Source organism: Anas platyrhynchos, chromosome Z, assembly GCF_047663525.1.
Source record: "Anas platyrhynchos isolate ZD024472 breed Pekin duck chromosome Z, IASCAAS_PekinDuck_T2T, whole genome shotgun sequence".
Taxonomy (NCBI): domain Eukaryota; kingdom Metazoa; phylum Chordata; class Aves; order Anseriformes; family Anatidae; genus Anas; species Anas platyrhynchos.
Genome location: NC_092621.1, coordinates 23,898,201 through 23,915,850, shown reverse-complemented (window position 1 = coordinate 23,915,850; position 17,650 = coordinate 23,898,201). Strand labels below are relative to the sequence as shown.

Genomic DNA, 17,650 nt, shown 5'->3' with positions numbered 1-17,650 from the left:
AAGTTGCATTGCCATGCTTCTTGATTAAATAAGGCCACAGTTTACAGCATGTCAGAATAGCGAAGGTAGCAAAAATATCTTTTAAGTATTCAAGTTATTGACTGGTATTAGAAAAGTAGTATTAGCTTTCAAGTACTATAATTTCCCACACAACTCTTGGCATAATTTGGAAAAATTCCTACATTGTTTCCATTAATCACAACTACAATACAATGAAAAAAAGCAAAACTACTGGACATACATCATAAAAATGTAAAGCAAAAGGTATTTAAAATGTGCATGGCTCTAACGTACATATTTTAGTTACAAAACATGCTCTACATTTACAATGAAGTGCTGAGAATTTGAAACTTGAAATTCTCAGAATCAGGAAAAAATTGAGATACCACTAAATATCACCACATCTGTTCAGTGTGAGTGCTCACATTCTAGTAATTTTTTTGCTTTTGATGCTTATGCTTGGATTCCAGCTGGTGAAGCTGGATGATGCAGGGAGAGGTACGCCAGTAAAATTTGATTGCTCTGAAGAAATCCTCTCAGACTCCCAGTACTCAGCAGCTGAAGCCAGCAGTGGAGCGAGTAGACAGTACTTGTTCCTTTTGACAAACGAAGCCTTACACTATCAAACCTAAAACAGTTCTGGTTCTTGGTTTTAGTTATCTTAATGAACATTTAACCTAAATTTTATTTGAGTTCTGTCCCCAGAATCGGCTTTTTGCAATGACTCCCTATTATGAGAAGACTACACTTAAAACCTTAAAATATCTTAAAACGGTAGTTATTTTTTCCTCCTTATTTTTGGGCTGCCTTATTCCTCACAGGAATTATGATGCTACTTTTACTCACAACAGTGTCTTGAAGGTGACTTAGTATCTGTGAAGCTCTGTGAAGGTATTATCAGCAATGCCACTGGAACGGGCACACGAGGCAATGAGGAAATCTGTATCTAGAGAGGAGAATACTGTGAAGAAAAGAGGGCTTAAGACCACAAACTAACAACCAGAATGAAGCAATTCTCTTCCAGTGAAGACCTCTAAAATGAGCAGAGCAAGCATGAGAGGGAAAAGGGATCAAGGAGCTATGCAATTAAAAACTGTATCAGACTTCACACACTCTAATGAGCTGTAATTACAGGTACAAACACAAGTTTTAAATGCATAGTTTTGCAATCTTAATGATATCCTCATACAGTGTGCAATTCACTGTATACATGCACATGCACCATGGTAATAAAACTCCGTATTTATTTTAAATGTGAGAATTTGTTACAATAACAGGATATTGAATTAAAAATGCCACCATACCATTTTCTCTCTTTTAAGAAACCCTCATTACTGTCACACTAGTTACCCAAACAAGCAGCCCTGAGAAAAAAATAGCCTTGCCAAAGCAGCATGGAACAAATTTTTCACTTGTGTTAGGGAAGATGACTGAATATAACGGAAGAAGATAGCCGGGTGAAAAAAATCTCTACACTGTCATCACCAAATACTACTAAGTGTCCATCCCCTGTCCTCCCTCCAAATTAAGACATTTTTACTACTAAATTTGCAACTCTTTTTATAATGGACATACAAAGAGTATGTCCATACAAAGAGTATGTCCATTATAAAAAGTAAATATCTAAACTAATATCACCTCTATTAAGTATGTACTATAGGGAGGAGTCTGGACACGTTAGGAACATGCTTAAAATTACCTAGAAGTTACGAGCTTGATGCAGGAACTACTAGTGAAATTCAATGCCCTGTGTTTGTAGAGGAAGCTCAGACAAGATGATCATAGTAGTATTTAGGCTCCATCTCTTCAAAATCCGTGAAAGTACAGTCAGAGAATGTCCTTCTTTACAGCAGTGCTCACTGTGTGCATGCATGTTCATATTATATGCAATTTGGTATACTGAAAAAAGATAATTTATGCAGAACAGAGCTAGCATAATTATAGCAATTGTACTCCAAACCCTAAAGGCAATGGGAATTTTGTCCAAGAGAAATGATAGAAAGAACTGTGGGATTTGTCCCACTGCTACTAAACCCTGACTGTAGGTCTGACCCTGTGCCTTCTGAAGTCAAAATTGGTTTTGCCACCAGTTTAAAGGAAAGCAGAGTAGGAGCCTGCTGCTTCTTGTAAGAACAAGTCTTTTAAGTAAATAAAAAAGTATAATATTTACAAGAACAGCAGTACTTTAAAATAATCTCATTTTTAGTTTGCATCCAAAGGGATTTTGAATAAAACTCTTTAATACTCTGCTTAGAAGAGAACAGCTCTCATTAACAAGCATGGGCATGTTACATCTAAACTACCAGACAATCTACCACAGCATTTGATTGACTGGGTGTTTAGATCAAACAGACAATGAACAGAAAAAAAATAAAAAAACATTCTCATCTTATTGGTGTGTTCTTTCCGTGTCATAATAAAACCCTAGATATTTGTCTTAGAGGAAACATCTGGAGAAGAAGCACAACAGTTGGTAACTGTCTTCCCCTTTTTTGCTGAACTGTACATGCAACTCAATGTCCTGTGTCTTAAGTCACTGGGGGGAAGCACCCCAACGTGCTACCCTTTTCAGTCCAAGTTTTAGTATCAGGGACAGAAGAGACTTTTCACTAGCTCTAGGAGACTAGTACAGTCCCAAGCAGTGGTCAGTTACGTACAACAGATGAGTGCCAAATGTTCCTCTATTGGACAGTCAGAATCCTCCCAGAAGCCAGAGCACAGCTGAAAGAAGCAGGACTTCATGCTAGTTGCCCTGTAGTAAACACTGTTAAAAGTCGTGACTTACTATAAGAAAGCAAAACAAACAAACAAAAAAGTGTCCTGATACTAATGGGATTATGAAAATCTCTGGTTTTACATATAAGACTGCAGCTTAGACAGGCTAACAAAAGGTCTTGGAGTTGTCAGCACTAAGTCTGAACCCAAGAGGAAGTTAGAAAAGCATGAAAGTGGTGGGGAATGCACATTGATCTTTCAACCAACGGTAATAAATTATAAATTCAGCAGAGCAAAGAGAATTCATACCCCTGTGCACTTGAGGACCCCTAACTAAGTGAACAGAGGTCCTTTATCCCCAGATATTTGATATGAAAGTTTTGCTACTGACTGTTTTGAATATGAGTTCCTTAACACTTTCTCTATTGAACAGGCCAGACTGTGGGGGCCTTTGTTCTCAGAACTGGCTTACACTGGAACAAAAGGCCTCCCTAAATCTTTCTTTCCATAAGAAAATTGCTTATGTAGGCTAACGAGCAACTATGTTATTCTGGCTTTGGAACAACTGAATAGATTTGGACTGGCAAGAATATAGTCTACATTATACTCAAACATCTGTACAGATTCAACTCCAAAGTACCCAAGATAACTCATTTCAAAATGTCAAGGGATGACTTTTTCTGATGGTTTTCTCAAGGGAAAGAGTATATTGCAAATAATGCAATAAATATGAAACAAAGAATGAAAGACTGTGTTACAGTCAGAGGCACAGAGCAACCAAATACGAAGCCAAGAACTTGATGTTTCTGTGGAGCTCCCAAATGGCACCAGCCCATCACAGAAGAGCTATACATCACCCACACATGGACAGCTCTGGGACCTGTGCTTCATGGAGCCAGGAGACCATGGGAGCAGAGCACACCTTGCTGCATCCCACCCATATCTTGAGGGCTTGCAGCTCTTTGCAGACCAAGGCAGGTTAGAGACCCCTCGGGCATACACCACCAAGTAGGAGGAAAGCAGGAAATCACAGAAGGCTTTGCAATTGCCTCTGTGAGTCCTCACCTGCACCAAGCAGCTGTATCACGGTGAGGAAACAATTCGTGGCTACATCTGCAAGCAAAACAGACATTTTCACTTCTCCATTCAAACGCAGCACATTAAAAATTAAGAATTAGCAACAGAGGACTTGAATGTGTCATCATGGTGTTACACACCATGTGAAAGTAGGAAAAAGACCGCAAATCTTTGCCCTTAACTGTTTATTTCTGGAATGTTTCTGGGTAGAAGGATAATGAAACCAGACACAGCTGTGCAACCTTATCTATCACTGTGTATAATTAGTGGTTTCTTTCATTAATTCCCCAATTAAAGTGCTTTGGTCTACCTCCAGCCAAAAGCAGCTCAGGAAGAGAGGCTTGGAAATGAAATAGTAACTTCACAAACTAAAAGGCCTGCCCTTGACACAGACTTTGAGAGGAAGGCATAATACTCTTTGAAACATGGGTCTATCCTGTGTGATACCATTTAGAAGTCCTTCACCAAGACTAGTCCTCCATGCTCATCAGTCCCCTACAAAATGTTGTCCAAGTGAGATGAGGAGATCGAGGATGAAATCAGTGACAGCACTCTCTTGTACCCTAGCAAATAAATTTCACTCTTATATTTGTAAACAAGACATATAGAACTCATACGGCCATGCCTCCTGGGAGGTATGTTTCCTCCTTGGACTACAGAGATCACTTTGCACTATACTCCCTTCTTTCCCATCTAGCACAGGAGTGCTGGATCATGCTGCATCAGATGTATTCAGTCCTACGGGAGAGAAGGAGCAAGGAAGAGGCTCATGAACTACATCAATCTGATGTGCTCAACCGAAAATCTGGCTATCCGGCAGTACCTTTACATTTTTGAGTATGCATGTTTTTTTTTGAAGGAAACATCAAATGGTAGGAAGGGTTAAATGCACATCTGGTCTTCCAGAATAGAGTAACAAACAAAAAAAAAATATCAGTCTAGTTTAAGCCTTGCTCCTCTGTTGCCCAGAGCTGAATGGCACAGAACAGAACTATCTGCCTTCCTTCAGCAGGTCTGCCTGCTACAGGAACGTCTTCCCATCCTGGACACTACTGAGTGACCTGCCAGCATGGATGGAAACCTGCATGTTTAGACCTAAAATGGGTAGATCTCCCTTCTTGTCCTCGATATCCATGGTCTCTACTGAAAAAGCAACCTCAGACATTAGCCTCTGGGAAATGTTCTAGCCCAGCAAATGATGCCAAGCACATATGAATGCATCCAGTGAATTATACAAGCAAATTGTTCGACTGCTAGCTGAACTGTTACAGACCTTTTCCACCTTTCATGCCATAGCATGCCACAGTAGTTTTGAAGTACAAGATAGTCCTAAGAGATATTCTGAAGAGTACAAACCATACGCAATCACATCTTCCCCTAGCACATGGTAGTAGCATGCTTTGGAAACTCTGTCCTAGGGACTTTTGATTTTGGATCTTTATTACCTAATATGGTATCAGCCTAAATATCATTTTCACATGTTGTCTTAAATGTAAGCTATGCATTCCTTTTAAAAAGTAGAAAATAAATAAAGAATACTGTTTGAATGCTGCTCTCCTAGACTGTTGCATACAGCATTCAATTAAGACTGAACAAAAAGCAGTGAAGTTAGTACAGAAATTTATACCAGCAAACGCTTTACCAAGAGACTCCAGGCAATGTTCAAGAATGTGAAAATTTCTGTAGCAAAGTGCAAAAAAGAAACACATACCTAACAAGAAAGCAAAACAAAATAAAACCAAAAATAAATATTGTCACTGATGAAAATAAAAAGTAGGATTGTTTTTAAACATATACTTTGCTAAAAGCATGAACAGAAGTTATTAAGTTTTAACCACAGTTATTGCTTCAAAAAAACAAAAACCGATTTTCTCTTTAAGTTCTCTTAAGTACTTAAGAGTCTCACCAAATTATTCTCAGGACTTAAAATCCTTCTCCAGTTGAATTCCTTTTTAAAATCCTGTAATTCCCCTCATCATTCTTAGCTATTAAAATAAAGCAGTTCTTTGTATGGTAGCCTTCAGATTGATTTCACGGATGTTCATCATGGAAAGTAGCCTTGGAGCAAGACACAGATGTGAAAGAGTGCATAGCCAGCTGTAGTTACAACACCCGTGTTCTTTCACACAAGAAAATCTGGATGTGTATATGGCATCACACAACTATTTAAGTGGGCATGGCTGTTTGCTCGGGGTGCAGAATGATCCATTCTTGGCAAATATATAGCAGCATGTGTTGCTGAAACTCACAAACTGATATTATCATATGCAAACCTAAGTAAGAACTATTTCCTAAGCAGTGGTGTTTTTTTTTCAGATGTTCCTGGATCACAGCTAAAAGAACAGATTGAGATAATTCCAGTTGAGAGGAGTAGGCTACTTCACCTTTGCCTGGTTTTGTATCTTGCCCCAGGAAGATTCATGTCATCAAGAGGTATTAAAATACTCAATCTGTATTATAGAAGGTAAAAAATTCCAGCAGAATCACTCAGCAAGACGCCCCTTTTGTAACTATAGAAAGGTGTATCAAAATGAGTGCAATAAAAAACGATGAATTTCTTATAGCAACAGAATAGTACTGTATTGCTTCCAGTTTCTTAAAATATGTGAGGAAAGGCAGTATTTTTAAAGCAATTGATACAGCTGGGAAGAAAAAAAAAAAAAAAAAAAAAAGACATTTCAGCCACACAATTCAGATCTGAAGTCATCCCCAAGGAACATGAGGAGCTTCTGTGTGCCCCAAGTAATATAATTTTTCTCCAGAAATAGCAATTGGTAAGTAAAATAAAACATTTTTTTCCCACACAACATGGAAGACAGTGGTTGTGAAGCTCCTTCCTTCCTCGTGCTTCCTTCCTCCTCTACCAGCAGGTGGGGCCAAGCATCAACCATGAACTTGCCCAGGTCTCAATGTGAACACTAACCAGCATTTTTAAGTCCAGCTCTGGGCTCACTGTGGCGCTCACAAAAACTATTTTGTTTACTATCACCCTGCTCTTACCACTGAGAAAAAAAAAAAAAAAAAGCTTTGTCTCACTTCAATACAGCTTGCAAAATATTTGTTTTCATTAGTGGTAAAACCAGGTGGCGAGAGCTTTGTTTTCAGAGATGCACCGATCTAGCAGTTTGAAATTTGCCTCATACACTGAGAAACGCGACCACAAAGAAGCTGGTGAATTTTTCTGGAAGGAACTTGCCCCATTTCTCACTGCAAGTGGAAAATCAACCAGCTTTGAAAGTTTGTGACCGTAGGGCATTCCGACGACTGCAGCCAAACAAAGGCTTGCTCTCTAACTGGGCTTTTTAGGCTGAGTCCAAGGGCTCTGGATTGAGTGGCAAATACATTTACCAAATGAGATAGTGACTCATCACTTCACCCCATAATTTCCTTTTTCCATGTGCCTGAATCAGGAGAGATGACTATTCTCTTCCCAGCTGAGGCTCCAGGTTCGCTGCGCTCCAGTTACTATTGTCCCCCTACTTTACAAATGTAAATAATTTTCAGAAATTCAATCTCTCTGCTGGCTCTATAGCAAAATTAAATGCAGAAACAAATTCTACAGCATATTCAGTTCAACTGTGCACAAACGGTTTTCTGCTCTCTGTCAGTTTGGATCCTTGTCAGACATTGCATAACCCGGTCTTTGAAAGAAAGAGTTTCCAAATGTTCTGTCATTATCTTTGTCTAAGTCGCTGATCAGTATCTGTTCAAGGAGAAAAGTAAGGAGGGCTGCTGTTTTTTTGTTTGTTTGTTTTAAATTTATGGTATAGTTTCATCATAAGGAGGAAGAGCTTCTGATTATTTTTAGGCTCTAAAACAGCTCAAATGGTATGAAGTGTCAGCAAACACAACCCTTTTAAGTTACACAGGAAGTCGCAGGAAGCTCCAAAACATCAAAATAGAAAAACTTCACATGAAGCTCTCTTTAGCCTTCTGCAAACTGGCCTTCATTTAAAAGTGAGAATTGAACATTCCAAATGAAATCTGAAAGTATTTATGTCAATTAATCAAAGCTTTACTCACCAAAGTCTGTTTAAAATCAGCTTTCAGAAACGTGGTAGAGAAGCAACACTAAGAAACAAAGTACACAGCCATATCAGCCTGAATAAAAGTTCAGAAAACTCAGCTGGACTCAGAACAAATTATGCATTTTTTGTTTTCAAAAGTTGTTTTCAAAAGCCCTATAGAGCTGCAATGTAAAAAAAAAAAAAAAAAAAAAAAGGCAAAGAAAAGAACCTCAAGACAAAAAGAAGAATTTGTCGTATCAAGTCTCAGTCACATCAACTTCAGGGTCTCTGGAGGAGGGTGTAAAGGCGAACCTGTGCTGGGTTTCCACACTTGAAGTGCCTTGACCCCTCCCAGTGGCGGCCATTCATCCTGCCTTGGTGGGAGATGGAGCCAGGGAAAAAATCGAGAGCCTCACACCAACCACACAAATTAAGTCTGCCTTTTGGTAGCTCTGACCCGCACCAAGCCTAAAACTGAAAGGTGCTAGAGACTTCCTGAGCCCCCTTATTTTCATATCTTTTCAGATGCAATTAAAAAAAAAAACACCCACCAACAAAAACAAACTCAGACTAAATGTACTTCTTCATTGACAAACTTAAGGGGAAGGCAGACAAAAATTCAATGGTCCTAGAATTTCCTTCTAGTATCCTCACTTCTGGTTTGATCAGTTTGTTCCAGCAATTTAAATGGGTTCTTGATAAAATAAAAATCTGGAGAAAGATTTGACCTAGGTGTTAGAATAAGTAAGTTAATGTTTTAGCAGAATTTGACACCATCAGTAGTTTCATTTGCTTTCGAATTAGCTTCTAATATTTAAAAGATCTTTCTATTTATAATCGAGACTGACAGCATAAGACAAGCCTGATGAACAGCTCTGCCCACGTTACCAGCCCCATTAATGTCTATGCTTGTTTAGGTGCCTGCAGGTGCTTGCATCTGAGTGCTTGTTGCACTGTGAACACTGGCAGCATTTTGCCTAAATATTGCAAGTTTGATCTAAAACAAAAGAATCTGAACACTGGTGAGCAGCTGACCACACCTGAAAAGGCTAGGAAAAAAACATTCAGAATAAATACTGAAGTATTAAAGATTAATGAAATTATTAGAAAGTAATTTCTTTTGAAAATATATACGCATTCGGTAAAATTAAAAGAACTTGCACAATTAAATATAAATTCTTAAAATCTCCAGTTCAGTTTCTGATATTCTTATCCACCACATACACACATAGGTATGTACAGAATTGACTCTTCACAGACTGACAAAAGTATACAGATTACAAATAACTAAGATACATTTAAGAAGTCTGTTTCCAGTTCCCCATTAATTTGTCATTTTGATACACAACAGTTTCAAATCATCAAGCACTGAAAATATAAACTTGACTGTATTTGGTCAAGCAAGTTTCATACTACGCATTAATTTATTTGAAATACGCTCCCAGGGTGTAGAGACAAGTATCATCCTGGGAAGAATCTTTTGGCCCACTGCCCATGACATTGGCTGCCGGACAATATTAACTGCGCTATTCCCTGCACCATAGAAACAGAAACAGCATAGCACCCTGAAAGTCAGATGTACATTGATCTATTATTATTGTCTTTAACTGAACTACATTTCCTTCTGCACCTCTGATGTCATCATAAACACCATTTTTTTGTATTAATTTGCTCAATTAAAAATTCTACCTTCTTTATTTATTTTTAGTAACATTCTCTCTGTGCACTTCTCATATCTGTTCTAATATTTGAAGCATTCTCTGTCTTAGTTCTTTACTACAAAAAGAGCTGTGAAGACACTTCAAATTAGTTTTCCCAATTTCTTTTAAATGACTTTAAAATTAAATACATGATTTTAAAAATAATTACACCTATCTCTTGAGCCATCTTGAGTTCAAATTTCTGTTTCCCCTACTTCTTGTTGAGGAAGGTCTAATCCCTGCTGCTAAAGTATTAGCGAGTGTGCCTAGCCATTTACATGGAGTTCGGAATCTTAAATTCAAAAAAGGTATGGGAACTTACATATATATTAATTAGAAAAATACATGGTTGTAAACTCATTCTTAAAAATGTTGGAACATGACAGGATCATGCATGCAGACTTTATCTGAGGTTAAGGTTCCCAGTTAAGTTAGCACATTTTCTTGCTTCAAATCCCCACAGTCCCAAAATATTAAGAACAAGCACATGTAAATAGTGCTCTGTTCTCAAGGCAATAAAATTCAGATTACAAGAGAACTAGTCACTGAGGCTCTGGGCAGTGTCTAATCCCACGGAAGCAGAAGAGGGTACATTTCAGCAGAGCTCCCCAAAACCTGCAGCAGGGTTTCACAGGGGAGCAATTCCCAGCAGCCAAAGCTTCTAGAAATACCTGTTATGAACACAAACCCAAGGCAGGCTCAGAAATTGAGATTAACACCAGGACTTCTTATTGCAGTGCTTTGGCCAGTTCACAGCATGGAGCTGAGAACGGGAGCACCAAGCAAGCATGAGCACAGAGCCCAGGCGAGTTACAAAGCACTACTGGAAGTTCAAGGCATTGAATGCATCAAAGCCTCAGGTGATGGTTACCTCACTGCAGCAGGCACATGTGAAGAAATCAGAATTTCCTTCCACCCTCTGCCTCTCCAAATGACCTGGCTGTGCTGAGCTGTGTATCCATAGAGCAATGGTTATCCTGCAGCTACATGTGATGGAGGCAACCACCTCAGCAGGTGGGTTAAGAGAGAAAGAAAACCTTATCTGATCAGCACATGCTAATATCTAAATCAGGGAATTATCAAAGAAGTTTTCTTTCAAATGCAAATATCCCATTTTCCGAAGCAATCAAGTAAGAAACCGTGAGACTTGTGTGGCCAGAGGCTGAGGGTTCGAGGACAGTATGACCTAAAATGCCACCACACACCCTTCTGGCTTCTGTCCGGGTGTACATACATCATTGTTAGAATGAAGGCATTATAGACTTACAAGCTATTCTCAAGTGTTTGAGGATATTGCTGTGCTGAACAGTTTAGGTCTACTCCTTATTAAGTCCCTACCAACATGGAAACACTTCTTCCAGGTTTCTACTTTGTTGCCACATACAATTTTCTGTATTTCTGCTCTTACCTCTGTTGATTATCAATACAGCTAAATACAAGATTTTAACAGGTGATGTTGCAAACGTTTTTATTGAGGCAAGTAGTGACGATACCATTCAGGACCATGGTGTCGCTGCGAGAATAAGCCACACATTGTCACTTGTATTTCCTATGGCTAGAAATAACGAGAATTTAAAGCATTAAATGTTGAAGTAATATGAATCACTCTAGATTTTTGAGAAGTGAAAGGCCAATGTAAAATCCATTCTAAGCCAAATGTGGCTTGTTTGTATGTAAAACTCTAATATCTCAGCATCAGTCAATAATGCAGACAAATCACTCTGATGAAGGTTTTTTCATTTTGTTTTTAAATCTATAGCTTTTCCAATTCCTGTTATGTCTTTTTTCTACTAGCAGGAGAATTCTAATCAAGTTCTGTCTGTGCTCTGTCCAACATACTGCTGCAAATGTAGGTTAGAATGCAATTTATGTTTAAACAAAGGAAGATATTTCCTTTGTTTATATAAGTGCTATTTTAATCCTGCATGCCCTACCCTGAAACAGACAAAATTAAATATGAATTTCTCTTTATCATCACTCTATTGTTCATTTTTAAATACCTACTCTTACTTTTAATGCCACATGAAAACCTCTGTGACAAAGTACATAAACAGCATGTTCCTATCAAATCTTCTGCTGTTGGCAAGAGAGTCATGTGCAATTTTTTACCACCAGATTCACCAAGAAATTTCTTAGCAGTGAGTTTGATGAACCACTGAAGGAAACGCGTCCATCAGCTTCTTGGAAACATAAAATCAACAGTAACTGCTCGTTCTCCATTTAAGCCTTTGCAGTGGTGAATGTTAAGTATACCTTTACACCTGTAAGATGTAGCTCACAGTAAGGCACTGCAGCAACCAGTAACTGAGGCAAAGCACTTGAGATCACAAAGTATATGAGCTATGTATTAAAAGCATGCATAATTCTTCATTGACTGAAATGAGGCAGGCACTAAAAAAGCCTGATGAGCACGTGCTATACACACATATATACAGTCATGTAAGGCACTGAAACAAGAATATCTGAAAAATGTGAAAGACAAACACGCACACACACACCTTCTGAGAACAGTACTAACCTTGTTGCTCAGTCTCTGCTTCAGCTTTTGCAGGACTTGGTGCGACAGGAAGGGGTCGAGGAGGACGAGGCTTTGGAGTTGGGGGAGATATTTTTTTTCTTCCAATGTACTCTACGTAAGTTCCTGGGAAATCCCCCCTCTCCCCTGTGGTTTCATTAAAGCCATTTAACCAACCAATCTCATCAGGCTTGGCTTCTTCCCCTTCACTGAATCCAAGTGCTAGTAAGGTACCTTTATTCACAGTTAATATATCTCCTAAGTGCAAGTCAATGTCTTCTTCTCTCTCTTTCTTGTAGTCATATAAAGCTCTGTATTGATATCCTTCAGCACTCATCTTGGCAAATGGTTTAACATTCAAAAGTGTTACTAAACAGTATCAAAATGCAATTGTCCAGTTATTTTTATGTACAGGTAGATTCAAGATGTACTAAATGTGATAATAAAAATGTCAATAGCAATGTCTAAGTAATAAAATCCACCAGAGAATCAAAAAGCACCAGGATCTACCATTTCACTACTGATGGTTCTAATTCATGCATTTATTATAAGTCAATGTCTGTTGCAGAAGAATGTGTTCCACTTCTTCTATGTCTAGCAGAATTCTTCCAGTTAGTTCCTTTTCTGAGCTTGCTGGCAATTCTGGGTCTCCATACTCAAGTTCAGCTGATTGTTGCAGCCAGTCACACCTTCTTCTGATGAACTTGCCATAGACTGCACACGTACCTTAAATATTCTGCCACGGAACTCTGCATGCATGCTCTTCCTGTGAAGAGAAGAAAAAACTGGTATAGTCATTTCAAATTCTCCAGATGCTTGCAAACTTAAGATTCTGCTCATGTTTTAAGCTTTCTGTAACCCTGGAAGGGATTGTGTGTCCCCCAAAAGAGCCCAGAACAACACTCAAAAAAATGCATCACACACACACACACAAATCCGTCAACTAATGCTCACGCTTTCATAAAGGATATGTTCTAATGACTTGAACCAAATTTCCATCCCTGCAGTACGAGGCATGCTGCTTCATACTGCCTGCTTCCTTCTTGGTGGCTTATTGCTACTGAAGGCTCTGAGAGAGAGAGGGCTAAGCCCTCGAGGTATCCCTGCCAGAGCAGTATCTAACCTGGCAGGAAGGTTTCACTCGTAATCTCCCAAAAGACACACAGCCGCAACCCCTGCCCACAAAAGATCTGCCAGGACAGAGGTGGAGCTTGCTGTAATTAGTGCTGACGCACCCGGTGCTGGGGTACTCGACCTCCTGCTGCCAAGGCAGAAACCATGCAACAACCTCCAACTCAAAAACTGTATCCCCAAAAGCTATGGGAGGGAGGGGTCTTTTTGTAACATGCGAGGGAAACAAAATGTCTGAAATGCCTTTACTAGATGGGTACCATCCTTGTCTTCTTAAAAAAGGGGGGCTTCTCCACTCCCCCACCATCCAGGTGTTATTTAATGTGTTTACAGTAAAACACTGAAAAAGCAACCAGCAACTGAAATGGGCACACCCAGACCACCTAAGCAGCGCTAGCAGGAGGAAGGTATCAGGGTGTATGCTTAAATTACACTACAGGCAAGAGACTACAGGCCTAAGCGTTTGACTCAAGGTTGCCTGACTTTAAAGGGAAAACATGATTAAAAAAAATTAAATTTAGAAAACAGTAGTTTAAAGACATATAGAACAGTGAAAGTTTTCTAAACATTACTTCAACTGTTACTCATTTTCATCTACTTAAAAAGTCAAGCCCAATCATAACTCGAAACACCATCCTGGGAACCAGAAAGTGCTAACTATTCAAAAGTGCATTGAAACTCCTAAACTGCAGCTGAATAAAAGACCTGAGGGGGCTACGTAATACCAGTAGGTAAAATATTAACTGCACACTGTATACTTAATGCCACAGAAGGCAGATTTTTTTATTTTATTTTATTTTTTTTAAGTAGCACTCTCTTTCACACTGTAAAGGGACAAGAGAAGACAGGGCTGGAATAGTGAACCTCTGACAGCAATTTTCCACACTGTTTTCTCTAACGTCTCGGTCATCAAGCCACTGGAAAAGCACTATTCAAAAAGCTAAAAAGCGCTTATAAGAACTGATATGGGCTTCCCTTTTCAGTGCATGGCCTGATCCCTAGTTTGTATGGGGCTCCTCTTCAGTCCATCAGGTCTAAATATAATTCCCTGCAGGTTGTTACGCAACATCTCTTGTAACAGAAGACATAAGAAAGTCTTGCAAGTTCTTGAAGAACTTCCCTATCATCCACTGCAACCAGTTTTGCTGTAGGAAAGAATATTCTGAGTCTGAATTAGACTTCTCATTAAAAAAAAAAAAAAAGCCTACACACATGTATTTATTCAAAAATTTTTCCAATCTATCCACAAGAACTAGGCATCCAGCTACCACCAAAATTTTAATGAGAAATTTCTGTAGCCACTTCTGAACACCCAAACTATGTGCCTTAGCACACATACTATCAAGCATCACAGACTCCAAAATTAACACAAAGAGAATTTCACTGATATTTATTTCGCTTTTTCTATCAGAAGAAAGTGCACAGACATTAAATTGAAAGGAAAAAAAAGGGGGGGGGAGGGAGGACAGGGGACGATGACAAATCTACTGCACAACTATCAATTAAATTGTACAGAAGTCTTTTCAAAAGCATGGGTTCCTCTCACAGAGCAAGGAAACAAAAGACACTTTCACACCTTGGATTTCAATGTTGGGGCTAATCTAAATGTTTCCAATCAAAACCAAGAATGCACAGCAAAACCTGCTAGAAAATTACCACTTCTACTACATTAAATATTCCGAAATATTTATTCTTTTTAAGAAAGGTTCAACAAGTGCTCTGCTACAACTACTCATTTTACTCCTACTGCCTACAGGCATTTTGGCTGTTAACCAAATAAGTCTTCTAAACACTGCATAATTTAACTGACTTGACCTACTCCTCTGATCTTTTATTATCAAATGTATCATAGCAACTTTATGGTCAGATATTTAAGATGAATACTTGTACATCTTGCACTTGATCTGACAATGCAGAATTTGTCATGCTGTAAGAAAATGTCTGTGACAGTTTTGAAGCATATCTTTAAAAATAACTCAAAACCTAGATCGGAGAGAACAAAAGGTGCAATTTAGTTGCATGCTAGAACAACTCAATGCAGTGTTGGCAGCAAAGCTTCCCAAAACCCATCCTCCCCGGGACGCAGAACTGCAGCACTGGTATGTACAAAGCGCCCGGCACCACTCTTGGTACAGTGTCCCCCACATCTGTCTCCTGACTGACCTACTGTGCACGTACCGTTTTATATTCTCAATACCTCTCAAGTCTGGGGATGGAGTGTGGCTCAGACCCTGTGAACCTTGCAGACAGCCCTAAAGCACATGGATGAGCAAGTTGTATTTTCTCCATAGCAGCCTGGTAACACTGCAGTGTCTCCAAACAGCCCTCTTTGATAGTTCTTCATTTTCTGCTCTGTTAAGATTCTGTATAAACAGACTCCCTTTACTCCAAGTGGACTTACATGGTCTCTACCCTCAGACATTTTGAGTCAAACTGATTTAAGCTGATTACTCTTAAAATAAATAGCTCGGAGACATCTTAAGTAGATGGGAAAAAACAAACCAAACACTTTAGGCAAGAAACATTGTTGTATTTGAGATGATGCATTACTGGATTTCCAGTTGGCGGGTGGAATGGAAAAGGAGGAAGAAGCATTGTAAGAGAATCAAATGCTCATTTGTTTTATATTTACTGTCTAAGAGCTTGATCCCAAAGAAAGATTCCCAACTTCAGGCAGAATTCTGGTCTCTCAACAGAATGGTTTATGTTGTGCATATCAGCAGCTACGAACTTTGACATTCACCAGAAAGTTGCAAGAGGTTCACGTAAATTTAAACAGAAAAGGAAGGGGACATGAAAGTGTCCCCTCTACCCCTCTTTCTATCCCTGTTAAGAACGATGGCTGGCTTCAACCCCACTGGCATTCCTCTGGGGACTGAGAAGAAAACCAACTTCTACTCGGTGAACCCACGCCACTGCCAGCCCAACCAGAGGGGCGTCTGTGGGTGTTACCAGTCCTGCACCCCTGGATCAGACAGCGAAGATTTTCTTTAAAATTAGTGAATTTACTAACCGCAGCTTTTCGTATTGTCACCTCTCTCTGACACTTGTGATCCCTCTAACGCTTACTCCAAAGATTTCCAGTAACTCCCCTCGCACAGGTACCGTGGGGTTTGGCGATTTGGAAGTTCAGGTACTGCACGTCGGGGCGGCACTGAAGCAACGGCAACCTGCGTGCCAGCGGGGGAGCCGGCTGGCCGGCGGGCTGCTCTCCCCGCTAGGTGTCCGCACACCTGTAACTCTGCAACTCCAGCCTCGGCTGCCCCTCCACTGCGATGCTGCCGTGCTCCGAGGGGCGACAACCCGAGGGGCGAGCACCACCCGGGCGCGCGATGCTCTGCAGGACAGCGAGGTCCGCGGTATCAGTATGCCTAACACTTCATTGTTTAAGCCCTTATACAACTTCCAGCCTTAGAGAGGGAGTTTCTAAGCCCGTGGGCTCTCTGAACTCCGCAAGCCCGAAGCAAGAAGCGCGTTTCCTCGGCCGCAACACAGCGCACGTCCCGCTCCCAAGCCCTCACGGGGGCTGCACGGCCACGCGAGCGGGGGGGCTCCAGCTACGGCCCCGCTCGCGGCTCGGGGACGGAGCCGCCCCGGGAGAGCGCCGGCAGCGCCCCGCCGGGGGGCAGCCCCGCCGCCTGCCGGCCTCACCCCGCGCCCCGGCACCGCCGGCGGAGCCCAAGCAGGAAGCGCCGGGCCGGGCCCCGCCGCCGGGAGCAGCTCCGCCGCCGCCGCCACCGCCACCGCCGGGGCTCGGCGCCGCCCGCACGGCCACACGGGGCGGGGGGGGGGACAGGCGGCGGGCGAGGCGGCGGCACCCCGCTCCGCTTTACCTCGCAGCAGCAGCAGCAGAAGCAGCAACAGCGGCGGCGGCGCCTCCCTCCCTTCTCCGGGGCAGCCGCCGCCGCGTCGCTCCGCTCCTCCGCAGCCCGTCTGCTCCGTCCCGTGCCGAGCCGAGCCGAGCCGAGCCGTGCCGAGCCGAGCCGCTCCCCGCTTCCCCCGGCCGCGCTCGCCGACCCAGTGCCGGGCTGCGCGCTGCCCGCCGCCGCCGCTGCCTCCGCTCCGCCTTCGAGCCGCCCGGCGGCCGCCCCCTGCCTGACGGCGGCCGAGGGGCGGTGCCGCTGCCTCGCCGCCGCCCGCCGGGCCCCCGGGAGCCGCTGCCGCCCGGCTGGGGCTCGCCGAGGGGCTCGGGGTGTCGCCCTCGAGGGGCTCCTCCCGCTCTGCGCTGCCCGCCGCTCGCCAACCTGCGGCCGCCCCGAGCCGTCGGGGGCCCGGCGACCTTGCCAAGCGCCCGGCAGCCCCGGCCTGGCGAGGGCAGAGGCGAATGGGCGGGGGTGGCGGCTGTCTGAAGCAGCCCAGATCTGGGGGGTGATAGCGTTAATTGCCCTGCCGCGGTGCCAAAGTCTGCCGGGCTCCGTGCGGGGCAGAATGAAATGACATATTCCCTGCCCCAAGGAGTTCACAATCTGAAGTGGATCTGAGAGCGCCAGGGTGTGACACGGCAC

The 17,650-nt window shown here is 42.0% G+C and overlaps 1 protein-coding gene across 1 annotated transcript in view; it reads right to left on the bottom strand.

The window, feature by feature from the left end:
* Nucleotides 1-17,223, bottom strand: part of PIK3R1 (phosphoinositide-3-kinase regulatory subunit 1) — a 59,012-nt gene extending 41,789 nt beyond the window's left edge. Inside the window, exons 1-2 of the mRNA XM_038170176.2 lie at nt 16,979-17,223; nt 12,018-12,780 (exon numbers count right to left, since the gene is read on the bottom strand). Coding sequence (XP_038026104.1) covers nt 12,018-12,351 — 334 coding nt within the window. The 5' untranslated portion in view covers nt 12,352-12,780; nt 16,979-17,223. The remainder of the gene's footprint in view (nt 1-12,017; nt 12,781-16,978) is intronic.
* Between the last annotated feature and the right edge of the window lie 427 nt (nt 17,224-17,650).